Genomic DNA, 15,236 nt, shown 5'->3' with positions numbered 1-15,236 from the left:
TCAAAGGTGCTCATTCTTCTAGTCTTGATTTGTAATTTAAATAAATGGCATTGACTCTTTGTGTTCAGTTTGGTATTGTTCTGATTGTCTTCACTAATTAATTTTCTGTTTGAGAAGAACCATTCTTCAGTATAGAATAAAATTTTGAAGACTAAGGCTCAGCAGTATTTTTTCATAAAATATTTTATTAATCTTGCCATAAGATCTCATGATGGTTATCCGGGGGCAAACACACTTTGATTAATATTTGCTTAATACTGAATTACCTGTATTTTCCAAATGTTTTATTCACTTAAAAATTATGCCTATCAGTTCCTTTTTCTGGGTGACTAATTGGACATACTTGAGTAAAAAGATGAGCAATTAGTTGAATATAAGTGATTTCAAGGTATGTGTAGGAACTGAGCAAATAAAGCACATGTTACTTGGTGCCTTTTACCTGATAATTATTATTTTTTTTACATTTCTCTGATTATACTTTGTAAGAGGAAGTATTTTTAAGTTGACGATACCTGTTACTAGATAACTAGGTATCGATTAGCAGAGCATTTGTTAGAAAAGGATGGCATCATGGTGTCTTCTCTTTTTGGGAAAGTAGGCGCCTATTTGACTGGGTTCAGGCTCTCTTTTTCCTTCTTAGGATAGCACCCTTCCATGTGTAATAAGTATCCAGAACTCAAGTCTTGATTCTTGGTGAACATAGCTTAGAAACCTATTAAATGTGCTCTCCTAGGTAGCATGAGAGGTTCGAGCTCCGGAGCTGCTCACCTCAAGTGGTCCCCCCTTGTCTCCTGCTTGTTTATGGAATTAAAAACATCTTGGCTGTGGCGGATTCATTTTGATATTTGGCAAAACTAATACAATTATGTAAAGTTTAAAAATAAAATAAAATTAGAAAAAAAAATAAATTAAAAAAATAAATAAATAAAAATAAAAACATCTTGAGTTACAGGGAGCTCAAAGCCAGTGCTCCGAGGGATGGGGGCAGGGGAGGGGAGGGGAGGAGGGAGGCTCAAAAGGCAGGGGACATGCTTACAGGGAGCTCAAAGCCAGTGCTCAGAGACCACCTAGAAGGGCGGGATGGGAGGGCAGGGGAGGGGAGGACGGAGGGAGGCCCAAAAGGGAGGGGACGTGTGTATACCTATGGCTGACTCATGTTGATGTATGGCAGAAACCAACACAGTATTGTAAAGCAATTATCCTCCTAGCAAAAAAAAAAAAAAAAAAATCCCTGAATTATAAAAAACCAGGGCTTTTATGGAGACCATATCTTCTAACTACCTTTTCCCCCCTGTAATATTTACTGATCTTTTTAGAAAGGCATTGATTTGAGGAATGGTTATTTATAATCATAGGAATGGAAAATACAAATAAAACAAACTTTTAGTCAATCAGGAAAGATTTTAAAGTTAATATCAGGCCATATGTGTAGAAGAAAGGCAGGTGTGTGGAGTGAATGTTGCCCAAAGGCTCTGCTCTTTGTGGGGAGCAGAGCTGTGTCCTGGTGTCCCTCTCGCTTCGCCTGAATGAGGCCTGTGTCTCATCCCGTGTTGTCTGAACTTTGATGCAGGAGCACATAACTGTTGCAGTTCTAGAAAGAATTTTTAGAAATTCTAAGAAAAGGAATTATAAAAAAAAATCAAAAGGCCTAGTTTAAGTGGAATGCTTTTCAGCTTTTTAACAGTTATCTTTCATTGAGGCCATTTTGAGTGATGTGTCTACATGATGGCATGGGGTACAGCGGTGAACAAGACGGGCCCATGGGGTGTGGGGTAGTTAACGCCTAGTTGGAGAGACAAACAGCCATTACATAGCCTCACAGATAAACTGCGGTTGCAGTGAGCCTGTTGGTCAGCAAAGGGGTGCATAGATATTAGTTTACCAAAATTAAAATATTTTTGCTGCTAGATACCAAAATATACTAGATTGGGTGTCATGGCTGGCTGTGTAGTTATACAACCAGTAACACTGCTTTTTGCTGTTTGGCAGGTACGTTATTCCATCTTTGCAAAGGCTGGATGCCGGGTTTTACCGCTGCGTTGTTCGGAACAGAATGGGAGCACTCTTGCAAAGAAGATCGGAAGTTCAAGTCGCATGTATGTGCACAGTGAAAACATCTACAAATGTTAAACAGTGTCTGTGGGCACGCTAATCAAAGTCACCTTTGACCATGGTGGGAGTTGAGTTTCTATCTCGGGTTCTATTTGGAAGAGGATAATTGCTAAAATTGGTTGAGAGATAAGTAAATACCGAATGCAGCTGGTCCGACGATGATGGTGGGGCTGGTGAGGTGAATGCCACTTCTTTCAATTTAGGAGATAAGGCCCCGTGGAGGATAGGAAAAATGAGCAAGATGCTTTCTGCTTTATGAATTAGCTGCTCTCAGCTTTTGTTATATTCAGATTCAAATGTTTTTAAAATAAAAAAGTTAAACTCAGATAAGATTTTGTCTGTTCGTAGCCAGTTCTCTCCAATGATGATTTGTTTAGAAATCCTTCAACTGCCCAAGTCCACGGATAGCATGTCTCAATTCTGGAGTGAGTTAATAATTCTATGCTGGGCAGACCATTTGAGAGAATGAAACTTTTAAAAGTAACCAGAGGGGATATCAGAAGGCAGGGACTGGAATTTTGGTGTAGTGTTTAGCAGAATGGTGGAGAGGGGAGTCGGCCAATTCAAAGCATTTAATACTTCAGTATTAATATTTAGTTTTAATACTTTAGTCCAAAATCTGTGACGGGTAGGGTCCATGTAAAGTGGCCTGTAGGCTTTATTATATTCTGAATTTATAACCAAAATGTCTCTTTATTTAAAAGACAGCAAAAACTGTTGTCATTTTAAATTGCATATTAATGCCTCATAATAGATTTTAGAGAATTCTAAAGAGCTCCTAAATTGGGTCACGTCAACCAATGATGAAGGTATTTTCTCACTTGTCATTTTGACCTCAGTTAAGGCTTGCAGTTTTCAGTGTTACTGTATAAAATAAAATAGTTATTCTACTTTTCCCCTGTAATTACTAGTGACTGTGTACGGTGCTGATGCTATACGTGTTTAGTTTTAATTACTAGGAAGACTTCATTTTTCTGAATTGTGGTGGTGAAGTCACTCAACTAAACCTGTCTGCAGAATAATTCAGAATTTTTATTCAATTGAATAATTGAAAACAATTCATAAATAAAAAATTAAGGTCAGTACTCAAAATATATTTGAATAAGCTTAGAATTTATTATAATATATTAAGTACTAGTTTATAAAATTTAATTTTGGGCTTTTTTCTTGCTATCCTTTATCTCTAGGGCTAGACTTTCTTATCTCTAATTTCTCTCTTTGATAACAAATTTCACTTTACCTGTGAATATCCTAATCCATTTCATTGTTTCATATGTTTCCTAGACTATTAAATACTGCTTGCAACATAGTAAATACTTTCTTTTGAATCACAAATTCATTGATAATAGAGATGTTTTATAGACTGTTCCAAATGTATATGAATTCCATACCCATGTGTATATACATATATCTGTAGCTACTCATAATATGAAAATTTTTCAAACCTTTCAGATGGTACTAATTTTAAAATTGGCCACATATACCCACATTGTAATGTCTGGGTTTTTCCCTGTGATCCTATTTTTTAAATGCTCTAAACCAGTAAGTAGCACAAAGACTGGAACAAAACCTACCTGCCCCAAATGAAGTCAGTAGCATGGGGTTTAGAGAACTCTCCAAAAGTGAACTAATGGTTAAAAAAACACTTCTCCCGGAAGATTCTTTCAGGAAGCCTTCACCCCAGAAACAGCGGCGAAGCTGAACAGGGCTGCCTGGGCAGAACCGGCGGCAGAGGTCTGGGCGGTATCCGAAGGCATTTTCTTAGCGCTTCTGAGCAAATGCTTCATGCAGCAGGAGGATGCTTTCTCACAAAGACGTCAGTATTAAAATCGGTGGCACACGTGTCCTTGTCCTGTTGCGGCAGCAACACAAAGACCACGGAGCTCTGCTGACGCACGCGTCCTGTGGGCCCTCTCCTGCCCTCGCTTCTCCCCGCCCCCAGCCTGCACTCATCGGCAGGAACGCTCCTCTGTGGTCTCACTGCTCCATGAGGGCGACGTCGGTGACTTTGCCATAAAACAGAGTGTCCATCTTTGACCTCCCTCCCTCTCAAAAAGAGTCTTCTGGAACTTAGAAGTCTGATTTTCCTCTACAGATATGGGAGATTTCACGGATGCAGACGAGAGACGAGTGGTCTCGGAAGGCCGCGCAGCCGTCCTCAGCTTGCCGCCCATCAGCAGCTGCCCGCGGCCCCAGGTGACGTGGTTCCGAGACGGGCACAAGATTATCCCCAGCAGCAGGATGTAAGTTGTTCCAAACCTGCAGTTCGAAACACGTCTCGTGACACCGGTCGGTACCACTGTACATATAAAGTGTGCCAATTAAGCTTCAGAAAGAGTAACCTGGTCTCCTAGACCTACCTCGAGCCTTAATCAAGAGCTATTTTAAGACTGGCTTGGACATTTTTAAGCAGTTTAAGGAAAGCCTCATGTAATGTTATTCTCCAGTATAGCACATGCCCTAACTAAAGCACCCTCACTCACTCTTTATGGTGGTTTGTTTTTTTTTCTCCTTTTCTGAATGCACTTTTTTGAGATGCCATTGTCATCCTGAGTTGTACTGAGCTCCAAGTACTAATTTAATGAGTTCTGGTATTTACTTACAGAGCTGTAGGGTTTTTCCCTCTTTTTACTGAGCCACATTTGATACTACTTTCTCTGACGATAAAACAGTAATTACTGCTTATTTCTCTTTATCCTTTTATCCTACCATGACAGTTTTATTTCCCTTTGTCTAATTAGTGGTTCACCCATCTATTGCAGAGCAGTTGCTTTGTGATTAGATAAGCATTATTTCAAGGTGTTCTTGCCTATCTCCCATTTAAGATATTTATCTAATGCAAGATAGTTTCTGCATTTGAAAGCTTTAAGTGATTAAAAAGAACATTTCGGATATATTTCATAAGTGGGCATTTTGCAATGTAATTTAAAGATAATATACTGAATATAAAGGTTTTGAGGATGGACATTTCTGAAAGGATCATGAAATGCTATAATCTTGGGCTAAATGTCAAATATTTATGCCATCAGATGGTTGCACTCAGGAAAAAAAAACAAAAACTGTGAGAAGAAAATGGTTTTATTTTTTTCCCAGAAAGGTTATGTGTAAGAGAATTTGCTGAATGGTTTTTCAAATATGCTTTCTCCCCACTTGACCGTCCACTCGGTCCTGTCTTTAAGCCCAGAATCCCCACTCTTCTGCCTGGGCATCAGAACTCTGTTTGTGCCTACATAATTCTTAAGCTTATTTAGCAAATGTTTCTATCCTGGTTATTGAAAACAGGAAAAATACTGAAATATGTAAAAGCCATTTTTAAAATTCTAGTAAAAATATAAATTACCTTGGGAAATGGGATAACTTATGCCCTTTTTCTGTATTTTATTGAAACTTGCTTAGGTATCCATGTTTATATTGATTCCAATTATAACAAATGCCTCTGGAATTGGCGTGAAACAGAGATAAGGGATCAATTTCTCGTTTTCTTACAGGGTGGTGGGGCTGAGAATAAGGCAGCTGAGGTAGATTCCTGTGCAGTGTTCTGGAAGGTCCTTGTGTTGAGCACAGTGTGGCTGGGCATGGGTGGAAAGAGTCAGTCCTTGGAAGGGCGGGTAGGTTGACTTAGGCTTCCCCTCAAACACTGGAGATTCTAATTAGTGACTGTGGTGGAGGATTATTTTCATTCAGTAGCAAATAACTACAAAGTAATTCATTTGTTAATCCATTATCTAGCTATGTTCCTGAGACAACATTTATTCAAGTACAAAAGGATGCAGAAAGAAATAACAACTCTTAATTTTGTAAGCTTGTTGTTTTTTTTTTTTTTTTTTTTAACTTGTGATTTCTTGCTGAAGACTGCTTAATTCCTGGTGAGCCAATAACACAAAAGATACTCATAGGGCTTTAACTTAGTGTCATAGCAGACAGTCTGCTTACCACCGTGAAGTGACTGATAAATCTCCAGTCTCAGTAGAGTAATATGCCTGATGGCTTCTTTTTTTTAAGAGATGAGATGAGGCTGATTATGGATATTTACACTTTCTCAAGGCCTTTTAGTTTCGTATTTTCCACCTCATCATCACCCCCATATTTATTAAGTACCTGCTGTGCGAGGTATCATAAATCAGTACTTGCGTAGTTATCTCCACAAGTTTATGCATCGTTCACAGATGTATTACTTTACACTTCCAATGAAGTCCAGCTCAGACCTCAGGTGGAAGAGCACTTACGCATCGCCTCTGCCCAGATGGCGGGCAGACAAAACTCAGATGGCATTAGGTCTGTTCTTGACCGTGAGAGGTGTCACTTAAAACGGAGCGTTTGGCTCAAGGTGTTTCACGCCTATTGAGGCAGCTCAGACCTCTCCATCGGCTTTTACCGATTCCTGGGGTCAGCGCCCTAACACACGGGAGGGATGGACCGCTGTCAAGGGAAGGAGGGGCCTCCTCACCTTGCCACCCCTTCCCCGCCACGCTTTAACATTATCTCATAACCTGAGAAATGTGAGCTTTAGGCTTAAAATTAAATGACTTTTTTTTTTTTTTTCATTTTCAAGGGAAAAGGTGAGTCTAATGTTTTTCAACTTGAAAAATTAGTTGAATAGTCTATTAATAATACTAACAGCAGCTATTATTGAGTACTTTAAACATATCTTCTCTAATCCTCAGAGTCGCCTACTGAGGCAGGTATAATTAGCTATCAGAACTGAAGACTGGAGTTGTTAAATGACCCACCCAAGGGCGCATAGCTGACAAATGGCAGAGTCGGGGCTCTAACCCAGGTCTGCCGACTCTACATCTCAAGCTCTCTTCTGCATCAGGCCAATTCTTCGTTTCACTTTATTTTGCCGAACCTTCTTCGTGCTTTTGATTTATTTTTTCCTTTTACTGCTTTCATCTTTTTCCTCCTGTTTTAGAACAGCAGCTTTCAAGTTGAAATACTGTAGGTTAGCCTGGGTTTGCCATGAGCCACAGGCTCACACAATCACACGCCCACGTCAGTGAACATGCCTGCATGTGTGCTGTTTGTCCTCTCTGTATTGGGTCTGTTGGTCCCTATCTTCAGAAATTCTTGACAAAGAGAAGGCAAACACGCCCTTCTAATTAAGGTGTAGACATTTGTTTTGGATTGTTTTGTTAAGAGTGACATCCCCTTGGATGGCCAAGGGGATCCAGTCATTGGACAGTTGTGTATACCACTTTCAAGGTTAGCAAAGGCAGCTCGGTGAACCTTGGGGGTGGTTGCTGTATTGTTACATATAGGCTTTACAGGGCATATGGACCATACACGCCAGGGAACAAAGCCCAGAGAGTTCCATCGTATCAGTTAAGATGCTCTTGGCTGCAAGTCACAGAGGATGCCTCTGGCTAAGCACCAAGGAAGCACGTTGGAGTGTTTGGAGAACTGCAGAGCCTGGCCAACCGAAGCAGACGGGGTGGCAGCCAGGGCCCCTCCTGAGGCCCGAGGAGCAGGGAGCAGGACCTCCCAAGGGGATGCAGGTCCCAGTTCCTGAAACTGTGGCGTATGGGCGGTAACACGGCAAAGGGACTGAAGGCAGAGGGCTCCACAGGGGACTGATACGGTGGGAAGGTAGGGGTCTCACCTGGAGGCAGGTGTCTTGGGTCTGGAGCAGTTAAGCTGAGGGTCTGTCCCTGTGACCAGCATGTGGCAGACGTGGCCACTTTCTTTCAACATCTCCCCTGGAGACGTTAGCTAGCGAGAGTCACGACCCTGCCCTGTGTCTGTAGATGCTGTCTCCTCAAGGGGTTTTCACCTCCCCTGAGTCCTGACCATCTAAGATGTCTGTGTTTATCGCCCTCCTTGGCCTGGTGCTGTGCAGAGCAGAGATGCAATACTGGAAAAACGGAACAAATGAGGAATGTGAAGGAAATTCCTGTAGTAGTATAAACATCCTCACCAAAACAGGGGGGTAGGGGAGAGACATAACAAACCTCAGGAGAAAGTGGTGCTAACGAAGGCGAAATATATCTTGGAAAAGCAAACAATATTTTGAAAGAATTGAGAATAAGATATACTTAGAATTTTGAATTGGTAATTATAGGTTTTATTTATCTGAAAAGATGAAAAAAGTGCTTATGTGTTTTTCTGATTTACTGAATCCCAACAGCTGGTTTGCTATCTTTGCACGTCAGAGATGAGTATAGCCTTATCTTATAAGTATAGTCTACTTTGATAATAAAATTGTTCTGTGTTATTTCAGCTTAGATATATGTTCTTTGTTTCCTTTTATTTCTCAAAATATGAAATGTGAATGCTGATGTCATTCAGTACTCCTCTTACCTCCGGGAGGTAATTCATGTTGGTAGTTATCAGATTAGGACGCAGAAACGTGTTCTGTGCAGTGCCATTCTTCTGCTTAATTGCAGGTTCTTACTCTCAAACTGCACCCTTAGCCTACCTGACGGGCATGTGTAAGCACAAGTGTACAGACATGTGTTTTCCTAGGAATGTGAGGTTTATAGACTAAATATTTCAAACCTGCAGTCAGTTTTGTGAGATGACTTGCTCAGAATGAGCTGAATTGTGAAGTATGGGCAGGAAACAGCATCCCAGGTGACTTGAAAACAGTCTGACTCATGATTGTCCATGCTTAAATACTCCAACATCCATTAACCTATTACCATTTCATTTCAGGCGCTGCAAGAAAGATGTATTTAAATTAGCACTTGTATTGGGAGTCACAACTTAATGCTTGAATGAAGTAGATCTGGTTGTAATAATATTTTTATAGTTAACTGGGCTTTCAAAATAATATGCTTTTAAAATTTTCATATTATGTTTTATAGGCATTTTGTGAATGTTTATAGAGTATGTCTATACGTGTGAATTGAGCCATATTTGTATAAGTAAAGAAGACTAGGAGATGCAAGCTCCAGACCTGCTTCCACCATTAATTCTGACCTTGGGAAGATGACTTACTCTCCTTTGCCTCCATTTTCTCGTGTCAAAAATGAGGACAGCATCGTTGGTGGCCTCTGAGGTCCTTTCTGGTGTCTGCACCAGCAATGCTCAGGGCCAGGCCTGCCTCTCCACTGCTCTTTCTTCCTTCCTGCATGTAGTAGGTACTTGCTGAGCACTTGTTCTGTGCCAGGCACTGTTCCAGCTGCTCAGGCCAGGTAGGGGCCTGAGGACATTGGAGCTTCTGCTCTCCCGGAGTCATGGTCCAGCGTGGAAACACAGGCGTATCCAGAGGATGATGAAAGTGACGAGGGGTGTAGAAAGGTGGGTGGGAGAGAGCTGAGCAGGAGCGGGGTGTGGCCAAGGACGCCTCTGTGCAGGTGAGGCTTTAAAATCCACTTTGTTGAGTTGTAATTTACATACAACAGGACATACAGATTTTAAGGACACAGGTTGATGAATTTTAGCAAGTGTATACACGGGCATTGTCACCCTCCTAACCAAGTTGCCTAGGACAGTCCTTACCCCCGGTCCCGCCACACTCTGCCCCTAATCTCACTCTTACCCCCGGTCCCGCCACACTCTGCCCCTGATCTCACTCTGGTGCCATAGGCTAGTTTGCTTATTCTGGAATTGCTTATAAATAGAATCACAGAATACGGAATCCTTTGTTTCTGCCTTCTTTTGTTGGACATGATTTCTGTGATATTTTTGAGGTGCTGTTGATAAGTATTGTTTTTAGGTATTTTTTGAGTGCTAGGCGCCGCTTGAAGTGTTTTCTCTGTACTGATTCACCGAAGCCCCACAGCAGCCCGGTGGGTTGTATTGTTATTAACATTACTGTCACTCTGCTGAAAGGAGCAGCGACAGAGAGAGGCCAACAGCTGGTCGGTGCTGAGCCCACACTTTGCCCCTGTGCCCCACTGTACTCTTGGGCTCCTGTCCAAAGGGGGAGGAGCGAGCCATGCACAGATCTAGAGGACGAATATTCTGAGCAGTGGGGTCACATACATGCAAATCCAGGACAAAGCCTGTCACCTTTGCTAACTGGTGGTCTGGTGCTCAGGGCATTGTGAACAGAGAGTGGACAGAGAAGGGGCCCAAGAGGGGAAATGGGATCCTGGAGGTGCCAGAATTTGGGAAAGAATCTGGGTTGTATTCCACGCACAGTGGTACATCTTTCGAAGTGTTTGTGGGTTTTATTTTTGGAAATTTTTTTGAAATTGTGGCAAACTATGTGTAGCCTGAAATCTACCTTAACTATTTTTCTCTGTAAATTAAGTGTCATTAACTGTATTCATATTGCTGGGCAGCCATCATCACCACCACCCCACCTTTGGAGCCCCTTCATCCTGTAAACTGAAACACTGTCCCCGTTCACGCTTAGCTGTCCGTCCCACCCCCAGCCCCTGGCATCCACCCTCCACCTTCTGTCTCCAGAGTTTGATGCCAGCTGCTGTTGTTTACTTGCTCAGTCATGTCCAGCTCTTTGCAACCCCATGGGCTGCAGCACACCAGGATTCCCTGTCCTTCACTATCTCCTGGGATTTGCTCACACTCTTCTCTGTTGAGTCAGTGATGCCATCCAACCATCTCATCCTGTGTCATCCCTTTCTCCTCCTGCCTTCAATTTTTCCCAGCATCAGGGTCTTTTCCAATGAGTCGGCTCTTCGCATCAGGTGGCCAAAGCATTGGAGCTTCAGCCTTAGTATCAGTCCTTCCAATGAATATTCAGAATTGATTTCCTGTAGAATTGATTGGTTTGATCTCCTTGCTGTCCAAGGGACTCTCAAGAGTCTTCTGTAGCACCACAGTTTTTAGGCATCAGTTCTTCAGCGCTCAGCCTTTTTTATTGCCCAGCTCTCACATCCATACATGACTACTGGAAAAACCATAGCTTTGACTATACAAACCTTTGTTGGCAAAGTAATGCCTCTGCTTTTTAATATGTTATCTGGGTTTGTCGTAGCTTTTCTTCCATGGAGCAAGCATCTTTTAATTTCATGGCTACAGTCACCACCTGCAGTGATTTTGGAGCCCAAGAATGAAGTCTGTCACTGTTTCCATTGTTTCTCCATCTACTTGCCATGATGTGATGGGACCAGATGCCATGATCTTAGTTTTTTGAATGTTGAGTTTTAAGCCAGCTTTTTCATTCTCCTCTTTCACCTTCATCAAGAGGCTCCTTAATTCCTCTTTACTTTCTGCCATAAGGGTGGTGTCATCTGTATATATGAGGTTATTGATATTTGATGCCAGTAGGTCCCTCATATGAGTGAAATCATATAATATTTGGTTTTTCCTCATTTTTAATCAGACTTGGTATTTGGGTTAATTGTGGATTCGTATGCAGTGGTTAGGAGTCACACAGGGAGCTCCCATATGCTTTTTAGCTGCTTCCCCACAAGGTTGTGAGACCTTGTAGGGCTGTTGTGCAGCATCACAGCCAGGATATTAAGGCTGATACACTCAAAACACAGAATATTCCTGCTACGCTGCCTGTTTATATCACAATCCCTTTCCTCCAACCCTCATCCATGCCCCAAATTCTGACAGTCACAAAGCTGGTTTCCATTTCTGTAATTGTATCATTCAGAGAATGTTCTGTAAATGGAATCATGCGGTCTGTGACTTTTTACCGTTGACTTTTTTCATTCAGCATAGTTCTGATTCGTTCAGGTTATTGCAGGTGCGAGTACCAGATTCCCTTTTATGGTGTGGTTTTCCATCGTGTGGACATACCACAGCTCATATAACCGTTCACCTGGTGAAGGACACTTGGGTTGTATCCAGAGTCCCTGTTATTTTGTGGTTTTCCATTGCATGGACATATCACAGCTCATACAACCATTCACCTGGTGAAGGACATTTGGGTTGTATCTAGGTTTTCACCCTATGAATAAGGCTGCTGTAAATATTCTTGTATATGTTTTGTGTGAATATGTCTTCATTTTTCTGGAATAAATGCCCAGGGACACAGCAGCTGGGTGTCTGGTATTTGCGTGTTGAGTTTTTTTTTTTTTTTTTTTAAGGAAATTCCAAACTATTTCCAGAGTGACTGTATGATTTTGTATCCCCACCAGTGGTGGAAGTGACCCAGTGTCTTCGCTTCCTCACTAGCATTCAATCTTGTCACTATTTTTTATTCTAGCCATCTTGATGGGTATGTAATTATAACTCCTTGTGTTTTTTAATTTGCATTTCCCTAATGGCTAATGATGTTGAACATCTTTTAATGTGCTGACTTTAAAAAGAGCCAAATAGATAAAAACTAAATTTCTTGAAGTGAAAAATACAATCATTTATTTAAAAAACCAATTGAATGGGTGAAAGAGCAGACAATATTACAGCTAAAGTAAGAAATATTGTTTTGCTAGATTGAAGGAAAATACTCAGAATAAAGCACAGAAATAAAAAGATGGAAAATACAGAAGGCAGGCCAAGAGGATAGAATAATCAGTAGAAATCTAAGAAGAGCCCCAGAAAGGAAGAATGAAGAAAATGGGGCAGGTAACATTCAGAGAGAGAATTATTGCAGTATTTCCTAACATGAGGAACCTTCAGAGTCAAGAAACAGAAAAGGTTGCAAGTAAGATAAATAAAACTAAATCCAAATTTAAACTTATTATAGTGTAACTGTAGAACCTCAAAGACAAAGAAGAAGCCTTAAAAGCAACCATACACATAATTCAGATTTCCTCAAAACGTTAGTTAGATGACAGTTGACTGCAATAATAGAGAAGATGATCATACTTGAGGCTACAATGGTCATCACAGAATTTCATATCCAGCCAAGTTAACATCCAAGAGTAAGGGAGGAAGGAAGACCTTTTCAGATTGAAAATATACATTTCTGAGAACTTTGCTGGAAGAGCTGCTAAGGACCAGCTTGAGGACAAGGGATGTTGAACCCAGGAGGAAGTAGGATGTTGGAAATATTGGTCATCATTTTATTATTTTCTCTAATTAGGAAATGCTCAGTAATTACAATTTTAGCATATTTAAAATAACAGAGAAGGCTGTAAAGATAGCAAGCTGAAATAACTCTGGGGGGATTTTTATTGGGAATGGCTGCAGTGAAATGGCAAGTGTCCATGAGATAGTGGGGGGGCAGCACCAGTGTTCAAGGTGCAAAATGACTGAGAATGTTTGTGTGCTACAGAAATGCTCTCCTAGAGAAGAAGAAGGTGGGGACCCAGTGAGATGTGGGCGAGGGGCAGAGTCCTGGAGGAGGCTGGGCAGCACAGACACTCTTACCACCAGCACGGGAAGCAGGGCCCCAGTGTGGTGGGGGTCCCGTCAGGGCTAGAGTAGAGGGCAAGAGAGTAGACTCGAGGGCCACTTCCACACAGAGCGTGGATGCATGCTGTTTGCAGATGTGCTTGTGGAAAGCTGAGGACTTTCTTGTGATTTTTATTTCCTCTGTGAATATTGGGAATAAGTTATAAGTTTAGAGTGAAGTGTGACACAAGGAGAGAAGTGAAGGTTTTAAATAATTATCTGGAGCGTCAACAGCAAATCGAGCCACACACTGGACTTAGAGGCCCATTTGAGTGCAACCGCACCTTTGTGGTTTGTGGTCATGGACTGTGTCAGGAAAGCTGAGAGGTTCTGGTGCAGTTGCAGAGAAGGTCGTTGGGTTCAAAGAAGGGTGAAGTATGTAGCCTGGCACACAGGACTGAGAAACAAGGATGTGGAGGGTTTGCAGGAGGGAGGTGGCTTTTGGTTGTCTGTGTGTTGTATTGTGAGGAAGTGACGGGTGATCCAGTTTGGCAGAGTCAGATGACTATGGCTGTGGGGTGGTAGAGCGCCTGAGTGGGGGACTGAGGGGAGGCGGGTGCTCCGGCACCTCCTATCCTCTCATCCTCTCCTTGGCTGCTCCATCCAGTCCCTTCCACTTGATGGGATCTGGTGATGCAGTTCAGGAGGGTGGCCCGGTTGAGTCCTTGTGGGTGGACTTAGACTCTTAGGGAGTAAGGGTGGGTATGTGCTGGTAAGGGGTGTGGGAAGAAATAATGGTGAGAAGCGACTGACCAACTGGTGAAGAGATAACCGGTAAGAAGTGACTGACCGACTGGCGAGGAGATAACCAGTGAGAAGCGACCGACCGACTGGCGAGGAGATAACCGGTGAGAAGCGACTGACCGACTGGTGCTCAAGGACATGAGGCCTGAGGCACTCTGTCACCCACACGACGTTGCACACAGCAGTCATGTCCTGACACCTGCTTTGGAAGTGTCTTGAGTACATGTGGCTGAGCACGCGCTGTGTCTGTGGATGTCTTCTGGGACTTAGAGTAAGCTGGGAAGGAGGGATCGAGGGCAGAGAGTGTGCTGGAGCCCCGGGGCACAGCACCGCTGCCTTGGCTTCCTGTGCATGCTCCATGGGCTTTCCAAATGCTCATTGCTGAAGCCTAGAGAGTTCTTTTTGTTCTGGTTGTTCTAACCACAGCAGGATGCAGAGGGTGAAGGTCCCTGGGCATGTGCAGGCAGCTGACCCTGCGCCCCTGCTTTGGGACACAGGGCATGTCACAGCCAGAGGACCATTCCTGTGCAGAGGAAGTAGCCTGGGCGTGGGTGTGGGCATCTCACAGTTACTCGGTTCCATTTGAGTGGGCAATGTAGTGTTTAATGGCAAGAGTTTAATATTCTATGTACCAATTTTTCATTTGAAAATAAAATACCACTTCATTTTCCACGAGCAGATCTAGTGACAATAATGCATTTCTTTACAAATATTAGCCTATTATACATCTTAAGTCAGTTGCACATAATTGCATTTCACCAGCTCTACATAATACTTTAATTAAAACTAGGATAATTAAAATACAGTTTTAATGAACAATAAATTCTGAAGTTGCGAAGCCCAGAATGTGTTAGTTGAATCATACCTTGCTCTTTTTTTTAGCTCTTAAATCTGTGTCCACATTTTGTTTTGAAACAGCAACAACCATGAACAAGAGGCATTTGTAAATGCATTTATTAGTTCAGTTCAGTTCAGTCGCTCAGTCGTGTCCGTATCCGACTCTTTGTGACCCCATGAATCGCAGCACACCAGGCCTCCCTGTCCATCACCAACTTCCAGAGTTCACTCAAACTCACATCTATCGAGTCGGTGATGCCATCCAGCCTTCTCATCCTCTGTCATCCCCTTCTCCTCCTGCCCCCAATCCCTCCCAGCATCAGGGTCTTTTCCAATGAGTCAACTCT

The 15,236-nt window shown here is 42.4% G+C and overlaps 1 protein-coding gene across 4 annotated transcripts in view; it reads left to right on the top strand.

Annotated features, from left to right (window-relative positions):
* The window catches only part of LOC133238799 (protein sidekick-1), a 733,626-nt gene that overhangs the window by 297,478 nt on the left and 420,912 nt on the right, over positions 1 to 15,236 (top strand). For all 4 annotated transcript variants that reach the window (XM_061402289.1, XM_061402290.1, XM_061402292.1 and 1 more), the window contains exons 3-4: positions 1,990 to 2,096; positions 4,208 to 4,355. In XM_061402289.1, coding sequence (XP_061258273.1) covers positions 1,990 to 2,096; positions 4,208 to 4,355 — 255 coding nt within the window. The remainder of the gene's footprint in view (positions 1 to 1,989; positions 2,097 to 4,207; positions 4,356 to 15,236) is intronic.

The sequence above is a fragment of the Bos javanicus genome, chromosome 25, assembly GCF_032452875.1.
Source record: "Bos javanicus breed banteng chromosome 25, ARS-OSU_banteng_1.0, whole genome shotgun sequence".
Lineage (NCBI taxonomy): Eukaryota > Metazoa > Chordata > Mammalia > Artiodactyla > Bovidae > Bos > Bos javanicus.
The sequence above is the reverse complement of the archived record's forward strand: the minus strand, read 5'-3'. Positions and strand labels throughout refer to the sequence as shown.